This window comes from Zootoca vivipara, chromosome 7 (assembly GCF_965207765.1).
Source record: "Zootoca vivipara chromosome 7, rZooViv2.hap1.1, whole genome shotgun sequence".
NCBI lineage: Eukaryota > Metazoa > Chordata > Lepidosauria > Squamata > Lacertidae > Zootoca > Zootoca vivipara.
In genome coordinates this window covers 76,419,906-76,440,601 of record NC_142590.1, presented here as the reverse complement: position 1 = coordinate 76,440,601, position 20,696 = coordinate 76,419,906, and the positions used below count along the sequence as shown (strand labels likewise).

General features: G+C 40.7%; 1 protein-coding gene across 12 annotated transcripts in view; it reads right to left on the bottom strand.

Annotated features, from left to right (window-relative positions):
• Nucleotides 1–20,696, bottom strand: part of STAU1 (staufen double-stranded RNA binding protein 1) — a 50,344-nt gene that overhangs the window by 18,596 nt on the left and 11,052 nt on the right. For 11 of the 12 annotated variants that reach the window (XM_088674610.1, XM_088674615.1, XM_088674614.1 and 8 more), the window contains 5 exons: nucleotides 20,346–20,413; nucleotides 15,933–16,209; nucleotides 14,205–14,329; nucleotides 12,419–12,575; nucleotides 7,615–7,753 (listed from right to left, as the gene is read on the bottom strand). In XM_088674610.1, the coding sequence (XP_088530736.1) occupies nucleotides 7,615–7,753; nucleotides 12,419–12,575; nucleotides 14,205–14,329; nucleotides 15,933–16,137 (626 nt within the window). In that variant the 5' untranslated portion in view covers nucleotides 16,138–16,209; nucleotides 20,346–20,413. Of the gene's footprint in view, nucleotides 1–7,614; nucleotides 7,754–12,418; nucleotides 12,576–14,204; nucleotides 14,330–15,932; nucleotides 16,210–20,274; nucleotides 20,298–20,345; nucleotides 20,414–20,696 lie in introns of those variants that run through there. The other variant, XM_088674611.1, reaches the window with a different exon arrangement.

Here is a 20,696-nt window from a genome sequence, read left to right as displayed (position 1 = left end):
GGCATCCTTGTCGGGTCCCTTTACTAATTTTTACATCTTCCAATATCTCCCCGTTGATTATTAATTTCGCCGATTGTTCATTATAGATTGTTCTAATCCCGTTTAAAAAATTTCCCTCGATGCCGATTTTCTCCAGTACCCTTTCCATAAACACCCAAGCTAGGTTGTCAAAAGCCTTTTCGGCGTCCAGAAAAATGAACGCCACTTTTTGGCTTGGGTGCCAATCTAGGTATTCTATCGCATTTAATATAACCCTCATATTATTTGCCATTCTTCTTTTTGGCAGAAACCCTTGTTGTTCTTTACCAATCAATCTGCTTAATATTTTTTTAAGGCGTTCTGCCAAAATAGATGCGAATATTTTGTAATCTAAATTTAATAATGAAATCGGCCTAAAATTTCCTACGCTTTCATCTTTCTCTTCTCCCTTTGGGATTAATGTAATAAACGCTTGCTGCCAAGATTTGGGAAAGGTCCCTTTTTCCAAAATTTCATTCACTAATTTTTTATATATTTCTTTTAATTCATTTTTGAATATCTTATAATGTTGTGTCGACAGCCCATCTGTCCCCGGGGATTTTCCTTGTTTTAATTTCCCAATTGCTTCCATTATCTCCTGATCTGTTATTGGTTTATTTAACATTATTCTTTCTTCTTCTTTTATTTGCTCCATATTCCTTCTTTTGAAATATTGCTCTAATTTCATTTTGTTTATTTCTTCTTTCTTATATAATTTTCTATAATAATTATTGAAACAATTGTGTATATCCTCTATCCTTGTCCAATACCTTTCCCCTTCTTTCACTGCCGTAATTGTCCTCTTATTTTGTTCCTTTCTTAACTTCCACGCTAGCAATTTTCCTACTTTCCCTCCCATTTCGAATGTCTTTTGCTTTGCCCACTTTATTTTTCTCTCAATTTCATTCCCTACCAACATCGACAATTCATTCTGTAATATCTTAATTTGTAATACTATTTTGTTATCTTTAGGATTTTTAGCCAATTCCTTTTCTTTTCCTTTTATCGCCTCTTCTATTTTACCTATTTTTTCTCTTCTTTCTTTATTAATTTTACTTTTCTGTTGGATGTATATGCCTCTAATAAAAGCTTTGCTGGCCTCCCAGATTGTTGTTATCTCCATTCCTCCTGTACAATTTATTTTAAAAAATTCTTCCAATAATCTCTTAACTTTTTCTATAAAAGTCTCATCATTTAATATATTCTCGTCTAATCTCCATCTCCCTAATTTCCTCTCTTTGTCTCTTAATCTAATCATCACTGGATTATGGTCCGTTATAGATTTCGTTAATATTTCACATTTTGTCACTTTCGTTAATAATTTCACTGAGAGCCAGATCATATCTATCCTTCCTGCAGATTTATTTGGGCCTGAATAATATGTAAATTTCTTCTCTTTATCATTATGTACCCTCCAACTGTCTTTTAATTCAAAATTTTCGACCAAATATTTAAATGTTTTTTGTAATTCTCCTTTGTTTCTTCTTCCTTTTTCTGTTCTATCTTTGCTTGCATCTACCACCCCATTAAAGTCTCCTACTAAAACTATTTCATCTCTTTCGATGTTTTCTCCCATTTGATCTCCCAACTTTTGAAAAAAGTTTACCTTACACCCATTCGGTGCATAAATATTTACTACGGTCACATTACCTCCTGGTATTTCCAGCCTTACACCTACTACTCGTCCTTCTCCATCTTGAAATAGCTTTTCAGCCTTAATATTTTTCTTAACATATGTTACTACGCCCCTTTTCTTTCTTTTATCCAGTGAAACGTAATCTTCTCCCAGTCTCTTATTTCTCAAGATTCTTTCATGTTTTTTTGAAACATGAGTTTCCTGGAGACAGATTACGTCCCACGCTCCTTTCTTTAGAATGTGTTCTATCTTGTTTCTCTTTGCCTTATTATTCAAGCCATTCACATTCCATGAAACAATATTTAAATTCATTCTTTAATAACGTAGTTTCAAGTCAATAAAAATACACTTAATTCTCAGAAATCTCAGAAATAGCTAGGGAGCAAGAGGGCTAACCTTGCAGCCTTTACAATATTTATTTATCCAACACCCCTTTCTCCAGAGGTGATGACTTCTATAATAGAAAATTTTTAGAGCAAGACAGAGAGAAAATCCTACCACCTAAATATAGAGAGAGAAGAGTGAAGTGAAGTGAAGTGAAGGGGGAGGGAAAAGAGAGAAAATTTAGAACAATTACTTTTTGTCATCCACCCAACTTTTTCAGTCCCTTTTCCTCCCTGCCTTTCTGCTTACTTCTCTTCTTGATTGTTGTCCTCCTCCTCCTCCCCTGTTATCTCCTTCCTAAGCCTCCTTCCAAATCTTTCACCCTCCTCAACTGATTTGATTATTTTTCTTCTTTCTTTATAAAAAAAGGACAGGCCCCGTGGGTACTCCCAAGTATACCAAATACCTTTCTTTCTCAGGACATCAGTCAATTCTTTATAATTCTGCCTTTTCATTCTAAATCTTTTGGGGATTTCCTTGTATATTGCCACTGTTCTCCCCTCTATCACCAATTCCTCTTTCTTCTTTTTCTGCAGAATTCTATCCTTTAACAAATGCGAATTAAGGAAGAGCATGCAGTCTCCCAACATGTTCTTTTTCTTATCTATTTTAACTCTATACACCTTATCCACATCCATCCACAATTCTTCCTCTTTCACCTTTAACCAACCCGCCAACTCCCTCACCACCTTCTCTTCAATCTGTTCATTTTGTGATTCCGGAACGCCTCTCAAGCGGAGAGTCAAAGCATTTTGTTTCATCTCTATTAAAGCTAGTTGATCTTCCAGCTCCTCACACTTTTTCTTCCATTCCTCTTTGTTGTCTTCCTTTGTATTCTGTATTCTTCTCAACTCTTTATTTTCCATGGCTACTTTCTTGATCGCTTCCTCCTGTTTGTTGACTCTCGTGTTGATTTCTTTAATTGCCTGATCCAGTTCTTTATTTTTTATGCTCAAATCTTTTATCTGTCCTGATATCTCCGTGATGACTTTAGAGTTCTGTTCTATTTTCGTTTCTACTGAGTCCAACTTATCGCTTAAAGATTTATTCGTTTTTTCAACTGAATCTAGTTTTTCACCTAGCGTCTTATTCATTTCAAAAATCAGTTCTTTAATGTCCATTAACGGGTCGTTCTCCTGGGATGATGATTGTCTTCTATTGTTGTTTGATGCCATCACTTGATTCTGTCCTTTCTTCATTTTACCCCTTTTTCGCTCTCCTCTTTCGCTCTCCTCTTTCCAATGATGTCCCTTTATTCTTTCACACTTGGGAGTTCCCTTATGGCCTTTCAAGATCTTATCAGTCCCATCATTCTAGTCTGCACTTTAAAATCAGTGAAAAGGTACTTGTTGTTTCCCTCCTGGCCTCTAGATGTCGCTGGCAGCCACTCCTTTCCTCATACACTCCTGCACTCCCTCTTCTCTCCCCTTTTGTTGTTCTCACTTCCTTAGAGAAGGGGGAAGTCTGTCCGTTTGTAGGGGGAAGTCTGTCCGTTTGTTCCACTTAAAGCAGTTCCGCCATTTTCAACCTTTTCTTATTAGTGTTCTTTATTCCTACCCCTTTCTCCAGTTTCTTTAAAAATGCAGTTTCACCCCCTAGCGCCGTGCTGTTATTTTCTTTCCCTTTTCCTCTTTGTTAATCTCCCCTCCGCCTTTCACCCGTATCCTCCACTTTCCGTGCCGGATCGGGTTACTTTTAGATGTTACTTAGTGTCTCTCTCCTTGGCGCTTTTTAGGAGTTTGTCCTCCTCCCCTCTTTTCTCCCCCTGATCGCTTAAAGTAACTCTGTAACAGGTTTTCTTACAGTATATTCCTTCAATCCTCCAGCGCTCCTCTTTAGCTCTGTTCTGCTTGTCCGTTTTACCTCTTAGTCTGTTTGTTTTTCGTTCGCTGTTTCCAGCTGTCTCTGCTTTTAATTTCCGCCGGAGAGTCTTTGGTGCTGTCTGGCTGAGATTTGGCGTCTGCCCGGTAAGTAACTCGCTCGATTCTGCGCCTGGCTCCTCTCCGTCCCTCTCACACTGTGTTCGGTGCCGGAACGGAGTTCCGCCTTTTAGCGCCGCTTTTTTTTCTTCTGGCGATATCTCCGTGTTACCGCTGTTTCTAGTGGGGTTTTAAGACGCTTGCCCCCCTAGTTTTATTTACTTTCGGGCTTCTGAGTCTCCGCTGTAGCGGAGCTCTTCAGAATGGCGTCTCAAGCTCAGCGCACCAAGACCGGAAGTCTTCCTAGTTTAAATTTTGGAATGATGTTGCTTTTTGGAGGAGGAGGTTGCAGCGATGTCTGTCACACTGCAAAGGAAAAGATTTGGGAGCGAAAAAAGAAGAAAAAAGGAAGAAGAAAAAGGTGTATGGCTCCGTTCAACAACTTGGGTCCATAATACAGTGATACCTTGGGTTAAGAACTTAATTCGTTCCGGGGGTCCGTTCTTAACCTGAAACTGTTCTTAACCTGAGGTACCACTTTAGCTAATGTGGCCTCCCGCTGCTGTCGCACGATTTCTATTCTCATCCTGAAGCAAAGTTCTTAACCCGAGGTACTATTTCTGGGTTAGCGGAGTCTGTAACCTGAAGTGTCTGTAACCTGAAGTGTCTGTAACCCGAGGTACCACTGTATCTTAAGGACAACCTGAGCCCTTGTATCTCAGCTTGGTCATGGAGATCATCCAGGAGTGGTGTTAGTTATTCAGCAGTCCGACAGATTACAACCAGAATTTGAGCATTTGGTGTTGCCAGTCCCATTCTGCGGAATACACCTTTGCTGCTAGTCTTCCTGCGAAGACCTTTTTATCCAGCTGGCCTATTCGGTTGTTTATGTTTTCTTAAGACGAGCCAGTATTTTTTTTTGAAAAATAGTATTTTATATTTTATTGTTATCTGCATACATTGCTGTACACCACCTTGACATTTCGTACAGAGCTTTATAAATAAAGAGTAAGATGGCACGCAACTACCAGATTTCCCTTTGCATCAAGAAACACAGGTAATGGGGTGCTTTAAATAAAGAGTTCTAAAAGTGTTTATAAAGCCTCACCAGGGAGACTGAGGCTGTTGCCAGGAGGCCGTAGAAGTGTGGCTTAATTGGCTCGAGGGCAAAGTGCCAACCTTCGCATTCTCCAATAGCGTGCAGCAGGCGTACTCCCATCCGCTACACCAAATGTAGTACTTAGAAAGGCTGAGGGGTGCAACCCCCTCCTTCTCCCAAAATTCTGCTCCTCTAGGTGGATCTTGGCTCTCAGCCTTTTCTCTTGTGTGTCCCCTGCTCCAGATAGCATGGATCTTTGGACATCTGAATCTTCCATTTTTTTCTTCTTCACTATAGCTAAGTTTGGGGAGGCCGTGGTATTATTTTGGTGATCCAGGTTTGGGGTTTTGCAGTGCGGCAACAGCTGGCCATTATTGTGGAACCAGATGTTTCGAATGGTTGCCTGTCGGTGCAGCTCATGCATAAAACCTACTTGTCCTAGGACACAGCTTCTCAAAGGATGTGGCGTGGCACACTGGCGTGGCAGAAGAGGATGGCAAGTGTGGCAGGAAGGTTCAATGACAACCATCAAAGAAAGATTTTAACATTTTTGTGTAGTGTAGCGTAGCGTAGTATCAGTTTATTAATTTTAATTTGCAGGATATGGATAGATATATTTTCAAAACGAGAGCAAAAGCATCAAGGGATATTGAAGACAATCCTAGTTGTGATCCAAAATCACCGTTGGAACAGAGTGCTAGAGAAGACTCATTTAATTTGACACCGGTAAGCAGACCCAAGCAAACATCCAAACAAGAAAGTTTGTTGACAATATGTGGATAGCTATTCTGAGTCTTGATTTCACATAGAATGGAGAGGAAAACATCCCTCAGCTTATGTGTTTGCTCTGTCGTGGGAAGCTTTTCCCATTCCAATATGGCCCCGGAAAAGATGAGAAGACATCTGTTGTCAAACATGGAAATCTGGCAAACAAGAATGTTCAATATTTTGAAAGGTTTTTGGAACAGTAGAAATGTCAATGATCTTGTTTTGAAAAACAAGTGGAAGTCTCAGATAAGATGCAAGTTATATCTTACCAAGTGGCTGAATTGACTGCTCAACAGACAAAACCAGCCTGAAATCTACGGACAAAGGGTGGTATACAAATTTAATTAATAACAATAAGCAAACCACATACAATAGCTGACAAAATGATTAAGCCGGACATAATACAAAAGATTAGAAAAGAGAAAGGATTCTTTGTGTTGATGAAGAGATGAGAGTTTGGTTCTCTCAAATTAGACCTAATATAAATGAGCAAAAGCAAGCTCACACCTCTCATTCAGTTTAGAAACATACTTAAGGTACATATGTAAGAGGTTCGTTTACAATATTTTGGGAATGATTCATGTTCTTATGTAGCTGCCTTGTTTTATACTTTCTGGATGTCCCATGATCATACTATAAAGCACTTGTGTTCTACTGTTCTAAGTCAAGCACTGGTAGGAGTTGTTCCTTTTTGTTTTCCAATGTATTTCTTATAAAAAAATAAAAATAAAAATGGTGTGGCATGGCACAAGCAAATCTTTATTCTGAAAGTGTGCCCCAGACAAATAAGTCTGAGAATCACTATACTAGAAAGACAAGTGCAGTACTCTTCACAAGCACCAAAACTGTGAATTTGATTGAAAGAGGGTGATCAGAGGACTTTGTTGTTTAGTTGTTTAGTCATGTCCGACTCTTCGTGACCCCATGGACCAGAGCACACCAGGCACTCCTGTCTTCCACTGCCTCCCGCAGTTTGGTCAGACTCATGTTCGTAGCTTCGAGAACACTGTCCAACCATCTCGTCCTCTGTCGTCCCCTTCTCCTTGTGCCCTCCATCTTTCCCAACATGAGGGTCTTTTCCAGGGAGTCTTCTCTTCTCATGAGGTGGCCAAAATATTGGAGCCTCAGCTTCAGGACCTGTCCTTCCAGTGAGCACTCAGGGCTGATTTCCTTAAGAATGGATAGGTTTGATCTTCTTGCAGTCCATGGGATTCTCGAGAGTCTCCTCCAGCATCATAATTCGAAAGCATCAATTCTTCGGCGATCAGCCCTCTTTATGGTCCAGCTCTCACTTCCATACATCACGACTGGGAAAACCATAGCTTTAACTATACGGACCTTTGTCGGCAAGGTGATGTCTCTGCTTTTTAAGATGCTGTCTAGGTTTGTCATTGCTTTTCTCCCAAGAAGCAGCCGTTTTTTAAATTTCGTGACTGCTGTCACCATCTGCAGTGATCGTGGAACCCAAGAAAGTAAAATCTCTCACTGCCTCCTATTTCTTCCCCATCTATTTGCCAGGCTGTGATGGGACCAGTGGCCATGATCTTAGTTTTTGTGATGTTGAGCTTCAGACCATATTTTGCGCTCTCCTCTTTCACCCTTGTTAAAAGGTTCTTTAATTCCTCATCACTTTCTGCCATCAAGGTGGTGTCATCTGCATATCTGAGGTTGTTGATATTTCTTCCGGCAATCTTAATTCCAGCTTGGACATGGACAAAGACTCCATGGACAAAGACAACAGGCATATAAAAGGACTTCATTACAGGAGAGTAAATCATGGCATGACATACCGTGGGGGATAAGCACCACCTCTCATACTGTAGTTGTAAGTGGACCTCATCTCTGTGTAAGGATCTATAGGCTTGTACATTGGTTTCTTTCCCAGCTTCATACAAAGCGCATTCAGCTCCACTGTGGGGGTTACACTATCTAAAGAGAAGAAGATAAAGCAACTGTTAAAGGTGGAGGTCAGAGAAAATTCCACACTGTGCCTCAGACATTCATTCCCTCGACAGCTAGGAGAAAACTTGAGAAGCATCAAAGGGATGGGTGGTAGGAAGAGAAGGTCATGTGTATTAAATAAGGACAGAAGGCAATTTGTCATTTAGATTTGTTCAGGGGAGGTATGCTTCTTTTACAGAAACCAAGTGTTAATGCAAATGCCATGTGAATAGATTTTTGCTGCAGCATATAACTTGATTTGTATTTGCAAATTGATATTTAAATACTGGCATTTGACTGGAAAGCCTAGCACTATATGCATAGAACATACAAGACATGCTGTTCTTCATCCTGAAGGTTATCATTACTACAAAGGCTTGCATTGCACATGCTTGGTTTAATATGAACACCTTTTCCCTTCACTGAGAGCTCACTTGCTGCCCACATTGGTATTTTATCTGACTGCCAGCCTCTTCTTATTTGCATAGTACCGTGACACTGTTTGCAAATTCTCAATTCTGGAGAATTAAAATCAATGGCAGAAATCCAAAATCTGCAGCTGGGCTTCAAGTGAGCAGGAGTATTCCAGCACCCATGCCCCCAACAACTACCCCAAGCCATAGACTGTGTGCTTCAGAAGTCACTATAAAGGTCAGAGAAAGTTCCATAGCAGCATCTGGTGCAGTGCAAGGGGCTGCAGCTGGAAGGGGACAAAACAAAACAAAACACCCCAAATCCTTTACAAGTGCATGGATGCATATTAAGCACATACATGGAACTCTCTGGACTCCATCCAAGATTCTGAAAGACCTCAAAAGCTACAAACAGCTCTCTAGATTTCTTTGTCTTGATTAAATATCACTATTTCCCCAGAGACTTACACAACTGTCAGGCTATATGAGTTTTAAAGCTTATATTCTACAGACAAAAAGCAATAAAATGTAATAAAGCACACTTGAATAAGGCTTTTATCCAATGAAGTCTATCAGTAGAAAATGTGTTACTCTGAACCAAATTAAGGGAAGACAGGAGATGTTGCTGCCTGGTATCTTAAAGCCGTATGTTCTTATCTAAGCCCCCACCCCCACCCCTGGCAAAGAAACCACTTAAAACAAAGCTGAGAAGGAAAACTAAAAGGCCAGGTATGGAGAGGCAGGTGCAACCATAGCTGAGGACAGATGGCAGCAGAGCTAGGGACATTAGAGAAAGGCAAGGAGCTGGGAGATATACTGAAGACCCACACATTTCAGTAAGTCTACTTAAGTTGTCAACTGTCAAAAACAGCAGTGTCCCCTTACCCACCCATCCCTAGCAATCTTCCCTTGACACCAAGGAGTTTTGGAAGCAGTTTGTGACATGGCATGGAGGTCTGTTCTCAAAAAGAAAAACGTAAAATAAAAATTCCACAGCACGTCCAAGATCTTGGTGGCACAAACTGCCTATTTCCAAGTACATTCCGTGTATCAAAAATAATGTTGTTTCCTTTCAAGGAAAGCTAATTACAACTAACTCGTAGGGCTATTACTCTATGGGCAACCAAGTCCTGCAACCTACCACTTAATCCCCGATTTCTACATCACCTGGTAAAAGAGAACACCATGCCATCTTTTGCACTCCTCGTGACAAGTCTTTTAAATTGTGTTAGCTTCTTCAGACAAACCAACTTTTTTCTCTAAACTCTAAGTCTCTCCCTAGTTGGCTGCTTACTTGATTTCTTTGTTGGCAAATTTGTTACAATCATAGCCAGGTGTGTTAATGGTGCATCATGTAGCCAGGTGAGAGAAATGCCTCCTGCCTGCATTAGTGTAAGATTAGGAAACCTGATTTGCACACACTACAACTGGAACAAGCCTGAAACTGCCTCACTGTGGCTGACCTGGACTGGCCATGTCAAATATGCATTTAGCCATCCTTTTTTCTTACGAGACTAACCTGTTGCCTAGAGTGCTTTCAGTGGAACTCTGGTAGACATGGGAAAAGCTTCTTGTTTCCCTTTATCCCAGTTTGACTTACTGCAAGCATGGTGCAAATAAACAATGGTATTTTCTGCAAACATTGGGGTCTGTTCCTGGGTAAATAACTTCAGACAGGGCAGAAAGTTTGCATTTGTATACATTTCTTATCTTTTCTCAGTTTTGGAAATATTTAGGAAATATTTAGTATTATATAGTGGAATGTTTTTTTACGTAAGAGGAATAAAGAAAACCAATGTAGGCAACAGAAATAAAAATAGCATATGAAATATGGGTAGTTTTCTACATAGTGATATATTCAATCAATGTAAGGATTTTCCATTTTGCAACAGAATGTTCTCCCTCTGCTACCCTCCTAAATCCTTTCTTGGCTTTTCCCCAGCCCTCTTCTGGAGCAGATTTGGGGATGACACAGGGCACACCTTGAGCTAGCACAATTATTTAGTTCCATATGGCCCCATGGCTCCATTATTACTCTTCTGGGTTTTCCACAAGGTCTACCAGGCGAAGCACAGTAGAGGAAGAACAGAGCTACTATTCTGAAGTGAACGTCCAGACTGGTTTTGAATTATATATACTTGCACATGCCAGGACCAGTTTGGTGCTGTTCTCTCAGTTCATGTGCAGAAGGAAGCCATACCACACAATGGAAAATGAGTTTATTAGTTTTTTAATTTGTCCCTTGCTCAAATAAACTGTTTTCAGTCAGCTTCTCAGACACTGCAAACTGCCATGTATTTTCGTACTAAGCATCTATCAATGCTCCTTACAAATACAGTGGTACCTCGGGTTACAAACATTTTGGGTTACAAACTCCGCTAACCCAGAAGTAGTACCTCGGATTGAGAACTTTGCTTCAGGATGAGAATGGAAATTGCGTGCCGGTGGAACGGCAGCAGCGGGAGGCCCCATTAGCGAAAGCACGCCTCAGGTTAAGAACGGACCTCCGGAATGAATTAAGTTCGAAACCAGAGGTACCACTGTATTTCCTATTCTAAGTGATAACAATCCTTGCTGCCATAAAGAAGCTAGCCAATTCCTTGTCCATATCACTTTCAGTGCAAAGGAAATTCTGTTTTCCTTCAATACTTTATTTTTATGTTTAAGTTACAAATACACGTCTTTAGGTCAATTCAGACTCAAGCTACCCATGATACTGGCTTTGGATAACATTACTAAATTTCTCCCTGAGACAGCAGTGAGTTTTTTGATTTGCTCCTTTTTAAAAATAGTAAAACGACTGGTATTTAAAGAGTTCTCCTGAGGCTGCAAAGGGCACACTCTAGTCTCTGCCTTTGGGAATCAAGGATTACTAGAAGGCTGCCTCACAAACAACATCATGGCAAGTGGAGAGCAACCGAAACAAGCAGAGTTGCTGGAAGCGCTATTCCCCCTCCTTACTTGCAGAAAGAACACTTGGCTTCCCAGCTGCCTGCTGTCCTGAGACTGCAAAAGCAAGAGGAAAGAAAACACTATCCCAACCAACTGATGTACAAGCAAGAACACCAGCAAAGGAAAACCAACTTGGCCCAACCTGGATATAAATGCTTGTAGTTCACCACTTTGTGCAGGGCTTGAACCAATCTTCCTCTCTTCTGCCTTTTACCTCCCTGCCCCTGCAAACCTAGCCTTTTTAGTCTGTAAGTCTAATGGCAGGGCATGTCTCTTCTTTTTTTTTTTTAAAAAAGAGCCTCTTTGGGAGACAATAAATGTCTGAAAAACTGGATGAGAATATGGGAAATAAACAGAGGTTTTGTGCTCCAGTGAAACCCTGAAAAGAACTGTGAGGTTAAGTAGTAACTCTGCACCGTCACTTTATCATATTCCTGCTCCCTTGTTGAGTCTAACAATGCATACACCATTCAGCTTTAGAGAAAATTCCAGGGGCCAGATGCAAGGGTGGCAAAAGGCACCATGACTTATTGATAAAAGCATGACTTGGTCTAACTTGGATACTCAGCAGATACCAGTGATGGATTCTTTTTGGCAGCAGGTTAAGCCTGTTTACCCTGGTGTTTGGGTCATGCCAATTATAGTCTGGAGTGGGATCTGCCTAGGAGGTGGTTTGATTGATGACTGACATTTTATCCTGTTTTATTGCACTGTTTTATGGAATATGTACCCCGCTCCGAGATCAATTGATGTAGGGTGGGATACAAATATAATAATTAATAAAATAATGCTAAGCAAAGCCTTCAAAGTCTAAGTGACTGGAAGCATTCTCGAATCCAGAATTTTAAACCACAGAACTTTGGATTCAGAGGGCTTAAAGTTGATTGCACAATGGGTATCAGCCGACACAATTATATGCTACTTTTGCACACCTGTGTTCAGGTAGTGGGAAGTTTCTGGCTCTCATATAACCAGGGACTGAGGTTGGCTGTTGTCATGTGATATATAGGTGGGGTTGGTTTGTTGTTGTTGTTTTGCTTTTTAGGACATTTTATTGAATATTGTATTTTTATTGTTTCAATGTAAACTGCCTTGAATTTTTTTTACTATATTACACGGCATATAAATATTTGTTACAAATACTTAAACATGACCATCACACACTGTAGCATGCAATTATAACACATGCAAATTCAGGGCCGGCTTAGGTGTACAGTAGGTACACTGTACCACTGCAACATCAAGTGACGGCTCACATCACTGTACAACCCATGTTAGCTGTATGTACCTGGGTTCTTTCCTTCATTACGTGATGGGCGAGCTGTAGGTTTAGGAAATCTCGTCCCTTCCAAAGCTTTGGCAGCAGCTGCATGTTGAGCTTTCTTAATACTAGTTCCTTCAGCTTCCCAGTGCTGGTCCCCAAGAGTCAGCTGCACTGTAAACACCTAAGAACGAGAAAGAAGTCTTTACCGCAACAACTCACTGGCTGATCTTGCCTGCGTGTGATGTTTTGATAGCCTTAACATGCACAGGTCAAAAGGCACTGGTGCAACACTGGTCACTCTAAAGCAGGTATCCCCAAACTGCGGCCCTCCAGATGTTTTGGCCTACAACTCCCATGATCCCTAGCTAACAGGACCAGTGGTCGGGGAAGATGGGAATTGTAGTCCAAAACATCTGGAGGGTCAAAGTTTGGGGATGCCTGCTCTAAAGCAACTACTTCATAAAACAGTATTAAACCCATAGGAAAGAAAAGTCACATGAATTGTTGTAAAAGTATCCAATGTATTTAAAACGTTTTTTCTACTGTGGCCAAGGACTTTGGGGCAGGTGATAATATGTAATGCACAGAACCAAACTGATCCAGAAGGCTGCATGCGGAGCAACCATGCGCACAGTGAGACTTCCAATGAATGCTGCCCAGTAAGTTGCTTCCTAAAGTAAAGAAATCTGGAAAGCTCTTGTGAGAATGCAGGGCTTGAGGCCATGCAAGGCTATAAATGATAAAATAAGTGTGGGATGTAAAACTGCAGTCAAGTACAACATTCCTACAGTGGACATGTTAAGGGATGTTTTGTACCACTCAGAAGACTTCCTGTTTCCTCCAGCTGGGACAGACTTCTACTACATGTGACTTGAAGAGGGTGTGGTCTGTTGTACTACCATATTCTGTTCACTGTGTTCTCCATTTTGTATGTTGCTGTGTGTTTGGATAAGTGACTGCTTAGTCGCAGTCACTTGGGACTAACTTCTTTATGGAATAGTTCTAGTTGTTATGTAATCTAAGCCTGCCTTCAGGGATATGTCTGTGAACCTGAATGAATCTGTGAGTAAACTACTTTTATATTAACGTTAACCAGATTCTCGTGTTTATTCTTTTTAAGAGGGGTTAGAAGGGATTTTACCAGGAAGGAATCTTTCATAGTAAGACTCAAATGAGTCAGCAACAAGCTGATCATTGCGTAATTTAAAAAGGGGGATGTTTGGAACTTTGCTGGAATATGGAACTTGCTAGCGCAAGTTAGGAAGGATATCATTAAATAATATATCCTCTCCTGCCTCCCTAATCATCCCCACAATAAGTACTTTGAATTGGATGCTGCCATTTCCAAACAGTGTGATTTATTGGACATCTCCTCTACTATCCCCTCCCCCAATTTTCTTTTACAGCTGGGTTTGGACACTGGGGTGAAGGTACAACTAACTGCTTAAGCCAGCTGGATTTCGCCAAAGGGCCAAACCTACACTACTTCCCACCCTTCCAAGCTGCGTGAATACTTGATATTGTTTTTTCTTTTATCTGCTGTTATTTTCTGTGCATTTAACTGTTTTTATTACATTTTGTACAGTGCCCTGAGATGTGTGTGGAAGATAATAAATAAATAACGCTCACTGAGTTATATTAGTAGCACCAGCTTAAAAATAAAATCAAGCTGTGCGTTGGAAGCTGTGTCAGGCTAACAGTCCTCTCACGTTTTGTTTTACTTCACACTCACACACACACACACACACACACACAAAACACCACGTTGTCATTTTACTATAAATATGGAAGCCAGAGAGGCAATATTTACCTTCGAATGAGCTGGACCCTGCTCACTCAAAAGCTTATACTCAGGCTGAATCTTGTTGAAACGGGCTAACTCATTCACAAGACACATTGGGGTTTTCTCTTTGGGGTTTGCCATGTTAGAAGGAACTGAAAAGAAAAGACCAAAGCTACTTCAGCAGGCAGAAATCAATCTGATCTCTCAGTATTATTCTACATTCACAGAAGCACTTAATGACTTTAGCACTCAAAGCTGGGAAAACACCACACAGAAGCTTAGACTTAAAAAATTAAGCGGCTTTCTACAGAAGATGCCCAAAGTAAATTGGTTTTAGAGAATGTTAATTTAGTTGTCCAGAATGCCAGATGAAAGTTGATTGTAAGACTAAGGATCAGACAGCGAGTGAACATTGCAGTTGCAATATAAGGAAAGACCAAACTAATTTGCTTTGCAACAAAACTAGCTAGGTGCCTGCATCCTCAAGTTGATGTTTGAAAGCCATAGGCAGGCATCCCCAAACTTAGGCCCTCCATCTTCCCCGACCACTGGTCCTGTTAGCTAGGGATCATGGGAGTTGTAGGCCAAAACATCTGGAGGGCTGCAGTTTGGGGATGCCTGGCCATAGGCCTCTTGAACAGCATACGCGGTTCAGAAAGTTCCTCCGCTGTCAGGACATATTTGGTCCTAATCTGACAGCTTCTTTCCCCCTAAGAATGAAGCTGCTTCACAGGTATTTATATTCTTAATTTCTCATTTTTAATACTTAATTGTCTCTGCTTCTACTCTGTCATATCCTTTAAAAAGGGGGTCCTATTTAAGTACTTTGTCCCAGGTATAGTTTCCATTTTGCCAGTCATCCCAATTTGGAAGAAAACAAGAACACAAAGCCCAATAGGCTTTACAGAAACTTAGTTTGTACAAACAAGGGAGCCCAACCCATGAAAGCTCCGTGTCTTCCAGGATTCAATATTCTGAAAGTGGAATCACATGAGGCACACTTTAATTGCACAGAGAACTGGTAATCTGTAGCCTCTGGATAGGCCTTGAGCGGAGCACTGCCATTAACTCCTGCTTCCCCAAATTCTCAAGGGGTTCTGGAAGTACAAAGCTAGGCTTCTAGTGGCCAGAGGCTGTATACCTGAAACCTTAGTTTGCCAGATTAAAGAGGGCAAATGTACACATGTAGTCAATGAAGTAAATTACCGTATATTCCGGCGTATAAGACGACTGGGCGTATAAGATGACCCCCAACTTTTCCAGTTAAAATATAAAGTTTGGGATATACTCACTGTATAAGAAATACGACCCGGCGTATAAGACGACCCCTGTCTTTTGAGAAGATTTTCCTGGGTTAAAAAGTAGTCTTATACGCAGGAATATACTGTACTAGTAACTACAGTTAAGTTACTAGCATAAACCACTATATTAGAAAGGAAGCTCTCTTGGACGATCCTTGTTAAACATGTCTTCATGGCTAAACACATGATCAGAAAACACTGTACAGAACCAGAACGATGGAGCAGTGAGTTTGATTATATAAAATATTTATAAAGCCATTTTAGCCATTTGTTTTAATCTTATCTCCGTCTGTTCCATCAAACATTTCTGGATATAATTTTCATTATTTCCAAAAACAACTTCATTAAGCAAGCAGCAGATGAACAGCATGGGTATTAGGACCTGGCATTTTCTTTTAAGGCTTTTGACACTCATGCTATCATTGAAATATACCAAATAAATTTTCAGGCTTACCTGCAGCTACACTGGTAGATGTAACAGATGCAGAGGGTAAAGCAGAATTTTGAATAGGTCTACCTGCATTTTCAGAGGGCAAAGAACTAGTGGGAGAAGGAATACTCAAAGGCTGTGCAAGTGATTGGTTCTTGTTTAGTATTTGGCTGCTAGAAAGAGCAGCAGACGGATTCTGGATTTGAACTTGAGACATATTGACTTCCATCCAAAGCTAATTGCTGCAGGTAAACTTGGCTTTGAATGCAGGCTATTTCTGTGCAAGTGCTTGAATTTTTACCTTAAAAGAAAAGAAAAAGGAGAGAATCAATTGCTTCCCAATCTTTCCACATAAAATATTCAATTGAGATGCCCCCAACACCTTACAGTCATGGGAAAAAGAAAGTACACCCTTCTTTGAATTCTGTGGTTTTACATAACAGGACATAATAACAATTATCTGTTCCTTAGCAGGTCTTAAAATTAGGTAATTACAAGGCCAAATACTTATAAGACTATTCTTCAAGTGTCTTTGGCCCTCTGGGAAAATAGTAAAAGTACTCCTGCACAACTTCAAGTAGAGTACGTACATTCTACAAAAGCCTTCCATTTGGATACAATCAGTGTTAGAAACTGGGATAGGAAAGCTGGGTTGTGGGCGCCAAAACAGAATGTTTAAGTGTCATTGGGGGGTGGAGGCTCAGAAACACTTTTTATTTATTATTTTGATAAGCATGAACTAATACGCAATTCACATAAGAGAAACATGGTTAATATTACATTTTAACAGAAATTGTTAATACATATTTAATTTGTTTACAGTAAAAAAATTTGTATCATACTTCAGATCTCAAAACACTCCACTCTTTATTGTTAAACTCCTTAACATATTGTCTATCCTTGACATATACTTTGACGCTTCAAAGCGCATACATTTCAGTAATCCTTGAGTGTCAGCCAGATGCAAAAAAATGGCACCCAGACTTTTTGAGGTGCTTGTAAAAGGAGAAACTTTAGGTGCAAAATGTGTCTGGCTAATTTCGAACCCTGGATACAATGAACCTGTGCTGCCAAATGAATACCAAACTGAGCATGCATGTGGTCAAATGCTCAGGAGTTAGTCCTGGGAAAATGATAGTTCAGGCTTTCTGCAAATGGTAGGTTTAGCAGGCAACCTTTCTAGACCTGAAACAATGCTGGGCACAATCCAAGACACTTCATTTGTGTTAGCCAAGAAGAATGAATTAAGGACTGCATGCAGAGCAGTAGTGCTTGGTCAACTGAGTACTTATATCGGCACAGTGATGAAAGCAAACACAAGGCGCTAATGTCGTTACCATAGTCCAATTCCTGTCTCCCAATAAAACTGTGGATGTTTAAAAATTTATCTTGAAGCAGCAAAGGTTCTGGCTTTAAAAATGAGCAATCACTGGATGCTAATAGTAGCAATTTGTCTAAGCATTCTGTGGGCCTTCAGAATTGATGCCATGAATAGGCTTCCAAATTTAGAAAGGATGAGTCAAAGACAAAAGTGATCTGCAAGCTGCCTCTTAAGGATTTTAAGAAAGACATATAGTTCTGAAAAGGCAGACAAGGGTTTATGGGCCAGGGGAAGCAAACAAATTTTCAGCACAAGTTGGCATCTAAGAGCTGAAATACACAATCCAAAGTCTCACTTGATGAGCCTTATGTTGGACTGCAGATAGGAAACTGAATGCTCTCCAGCGTGCAAACATTTTCTAATACCTGCACATACAAAATAGCAGGCTGGGTTCAAAATGCTAGCCTGAGATGTGCAGAAAGTATTCACGTGAAGCACCACAGACCAAAGTCTTCTAATATTCTGACAAGTTTACGAATTTCATTGCCAAATAAACCAATACAGTAGGCTACTATGCTTGTAAATGAAGTTATCAAAAGCAGACTTCCACCAGGCTGCTAGGTTGTTTTTTTTATCCAGAGAGGAAAAAAGGTTTACAGCTTTGTTTTACTAAGTTTATGTTTAACATGGCACTCACTATTTTAAGGATTTTATTGATTTCCAACTCAGCATTAATGCTTCCTGTAAATTACAATAGCTTGGCTCAGCTTCAAAAGGCACAGCTCCCCAAACAGCTATTTTTAAAGCTATGAATGACCATCAGAAACAGGGTTGGAAAGGAAAGGGACCATAAGGAAAGGGACCATAGCTCACTAGTAGCCAGGCCTTCAGGAGTTTACAGCCCAGCAACAGCTGGGTGATGTTGTACCTCACACTACCCTAAATGCACTAAGTGCTCAGTGGTGTAGCATAGGGTTTGCATGCAGAAAGTCCCAAGCTCACTCCCTGGCATCTCCAGCTAAAAAGTTCAGGTAGCAAATGAAGGGTCATCTCTGACAGAGACAGGGAGAAGTCCTGCCAATTGGCCAAAATAGACATTAGCACAATAATCAGCTCTACAAATTGCAGGTACAGCAGCCTGATTCACACCTGGAAAAGGGGCTTTGGCCTTTTGCCCTATGCTGTGGGTCCCAATATGGATTAGGCCCTGCTATTTGCATTGGGGGAAAGCTTCCATGCCCAGCTATGAATATAACAGACTTCCACCCCCCCCCCAACTCTGTGCTGATACTTATTGGGCCTTCTCGGTGGTGGCGCCTGCCCTGTGGAACGCCCTCCCATCAGATGTCAAAGAGAAAAACAGCTACCAGATTTTTAGAAGACATCTGAAGGCAGCCCTGTTTAGGGAGGCTTTTTAATGTTTAATTATTTTATTTCATTTTTCTGTTGTAAGCCGCCCAGAGTGGCTGGGGAAACCCAGCCAGATGGGCGGGGTATAAATAATAAATTATTATTATTATTATTATTATTATTATTATTATTATTATTATCATTATGACAGTAGCAGGGAACCAAGGGTCAAAGCCACAGGCCTTCAACTTCAGGGTCTGGATCAGACCTTGTATCTGAAATTACCTTTTAAAAAGCCATCTGCAGAACAGGTAATTGTGTGAATGATGTTGTGCCTAGTTTTGCTTATGGTCTGACCTGGTATGTTTCTACATTTACAAGAAAGGGACCCAAGAGGCTACAGGTTTCACTCATGTACAAAGAGCACACACACACCAGCCAGGCCTTGGGCCAAGGAGTAGTGAGCATTTGGGTGGGTGGGTATGTTGCTTTGCTCTTGCCTAAAGTTCTCTCCATATTAGGTTCAATAACGAAAATTTCAAGTTGCCATTTTAAGACAGAGCATGTTCACAAACGTATAGCAAGGACATCTTGCATTAGAGATTAAAAAGCTGAAGGCAGGCACATGTGTCACTGAGTAAACCTGTTTTTCCTAAACCAACTCTGCTAGCTGAACTGCTTAGTTGAAGGCCGTTTCTACAAAATGGCCGAGCATGCACATACCACTCTCACAGATTGCCCCTTTCAGAAAACCTGGACACATCCCATTATCTTGACATGCAATTGAGGCCTGCCCTCTAGATATCTGTTTAGAATGACTCACCACTACATTAAGAGCACTGAGACACCTGGATATACACAAAAGACAAAAACTGGCTCTCTGCTGAATGCAGGCATCAGCTTAACATGCACAGCCCCCTAACAATCTGTTGAGAGCAACACACCTAGTGCATATACTCTTGAAAACACATGCCCCCTTTTGCAGAAATACTGCCTCACTATTTGGACTGTTTCAATGAAGGAATAAAAATTAACAAAGATATGATTACAGATTTCATTAGTCTGAATGGAACTTGAAATTCTCCTGCTTGTAAATATTATTCTGTTGCTTTATACGAGAAACAAGAATCAGAACTGTGCTGCAGAATGCAGTTAATACTCCAGAGAAATGAACAGACCTGTGTATATTCTAAGCCACTCTTCACACACTATCCCCAATACCTAGGGAAGACTAGTCCATGCCCTGGATATTTCCTTTCAGGGTTAAGTGTGTCATCCTTACATATGGCATATTGTTGAAGCAATAGATTCAAAGATGCTGTTGATGGTAATGGAACAGGGAGAGAAGACACACGTGTTGGGGGAAGCAGTAGCCAGGCTATGGGAAAACTGAGAAGCAGTTTCTCTAACCACCCACAGCAGTTTTTTAGTCTTTTTTAGGGTGCAGGAGGGTGCTTCAGTAGGGAGACATGCATATGTCTGCTCGGCTCAAGTACTTTGGATACAAATGACATTAAAGCAGCATCTTAAGATAGGAAACTGCAAAAGAACTCCCATATACTTATGTCCATCCCAAAGTATCAACCAGTGATAAAAAGCTAGTTACAGGTAGGTAGCCGTGTTGGTCTGCCGTAGTCGAAACAAAATAAAAAAAATTAAGAAGTGTGCATGCACATGAAAGCTCATACCAATAACAAACTTAGTTGGTCTCTAAGGTGCTACTGATAAAAAGCTGCTGGACTTTCAGAATACCCAACTTCCTGTACCTTTAAGTGATCCAGGGACAGTGTAGTTTTAGCTTTAGTTCCAAGGGGATTTATATGTTGGAGATTGCCTATAAACAAAAGAAAAAAGGGAGAAAATTAGAAAGATACTTTTGAGTAGTACAGTATTATACTATTCCACAATGAACTACAGTGGACACTCGGGTTGCGAACGTGATCCGTGCAGGAGGCGCGGTCGCAACCCGCGTCTGCGCACGTGCGGGTTGCTATTTAGTGCTTCTGCGCATGCGCCGAAACCCAGAAGTAACCCGTTCCAGTACTTCCAGATTTGGCGCCGAGTGCAGCCCGAAAAGATGCAACCTGAATCGGCTGTAACCCGAGGTATGACTGTAC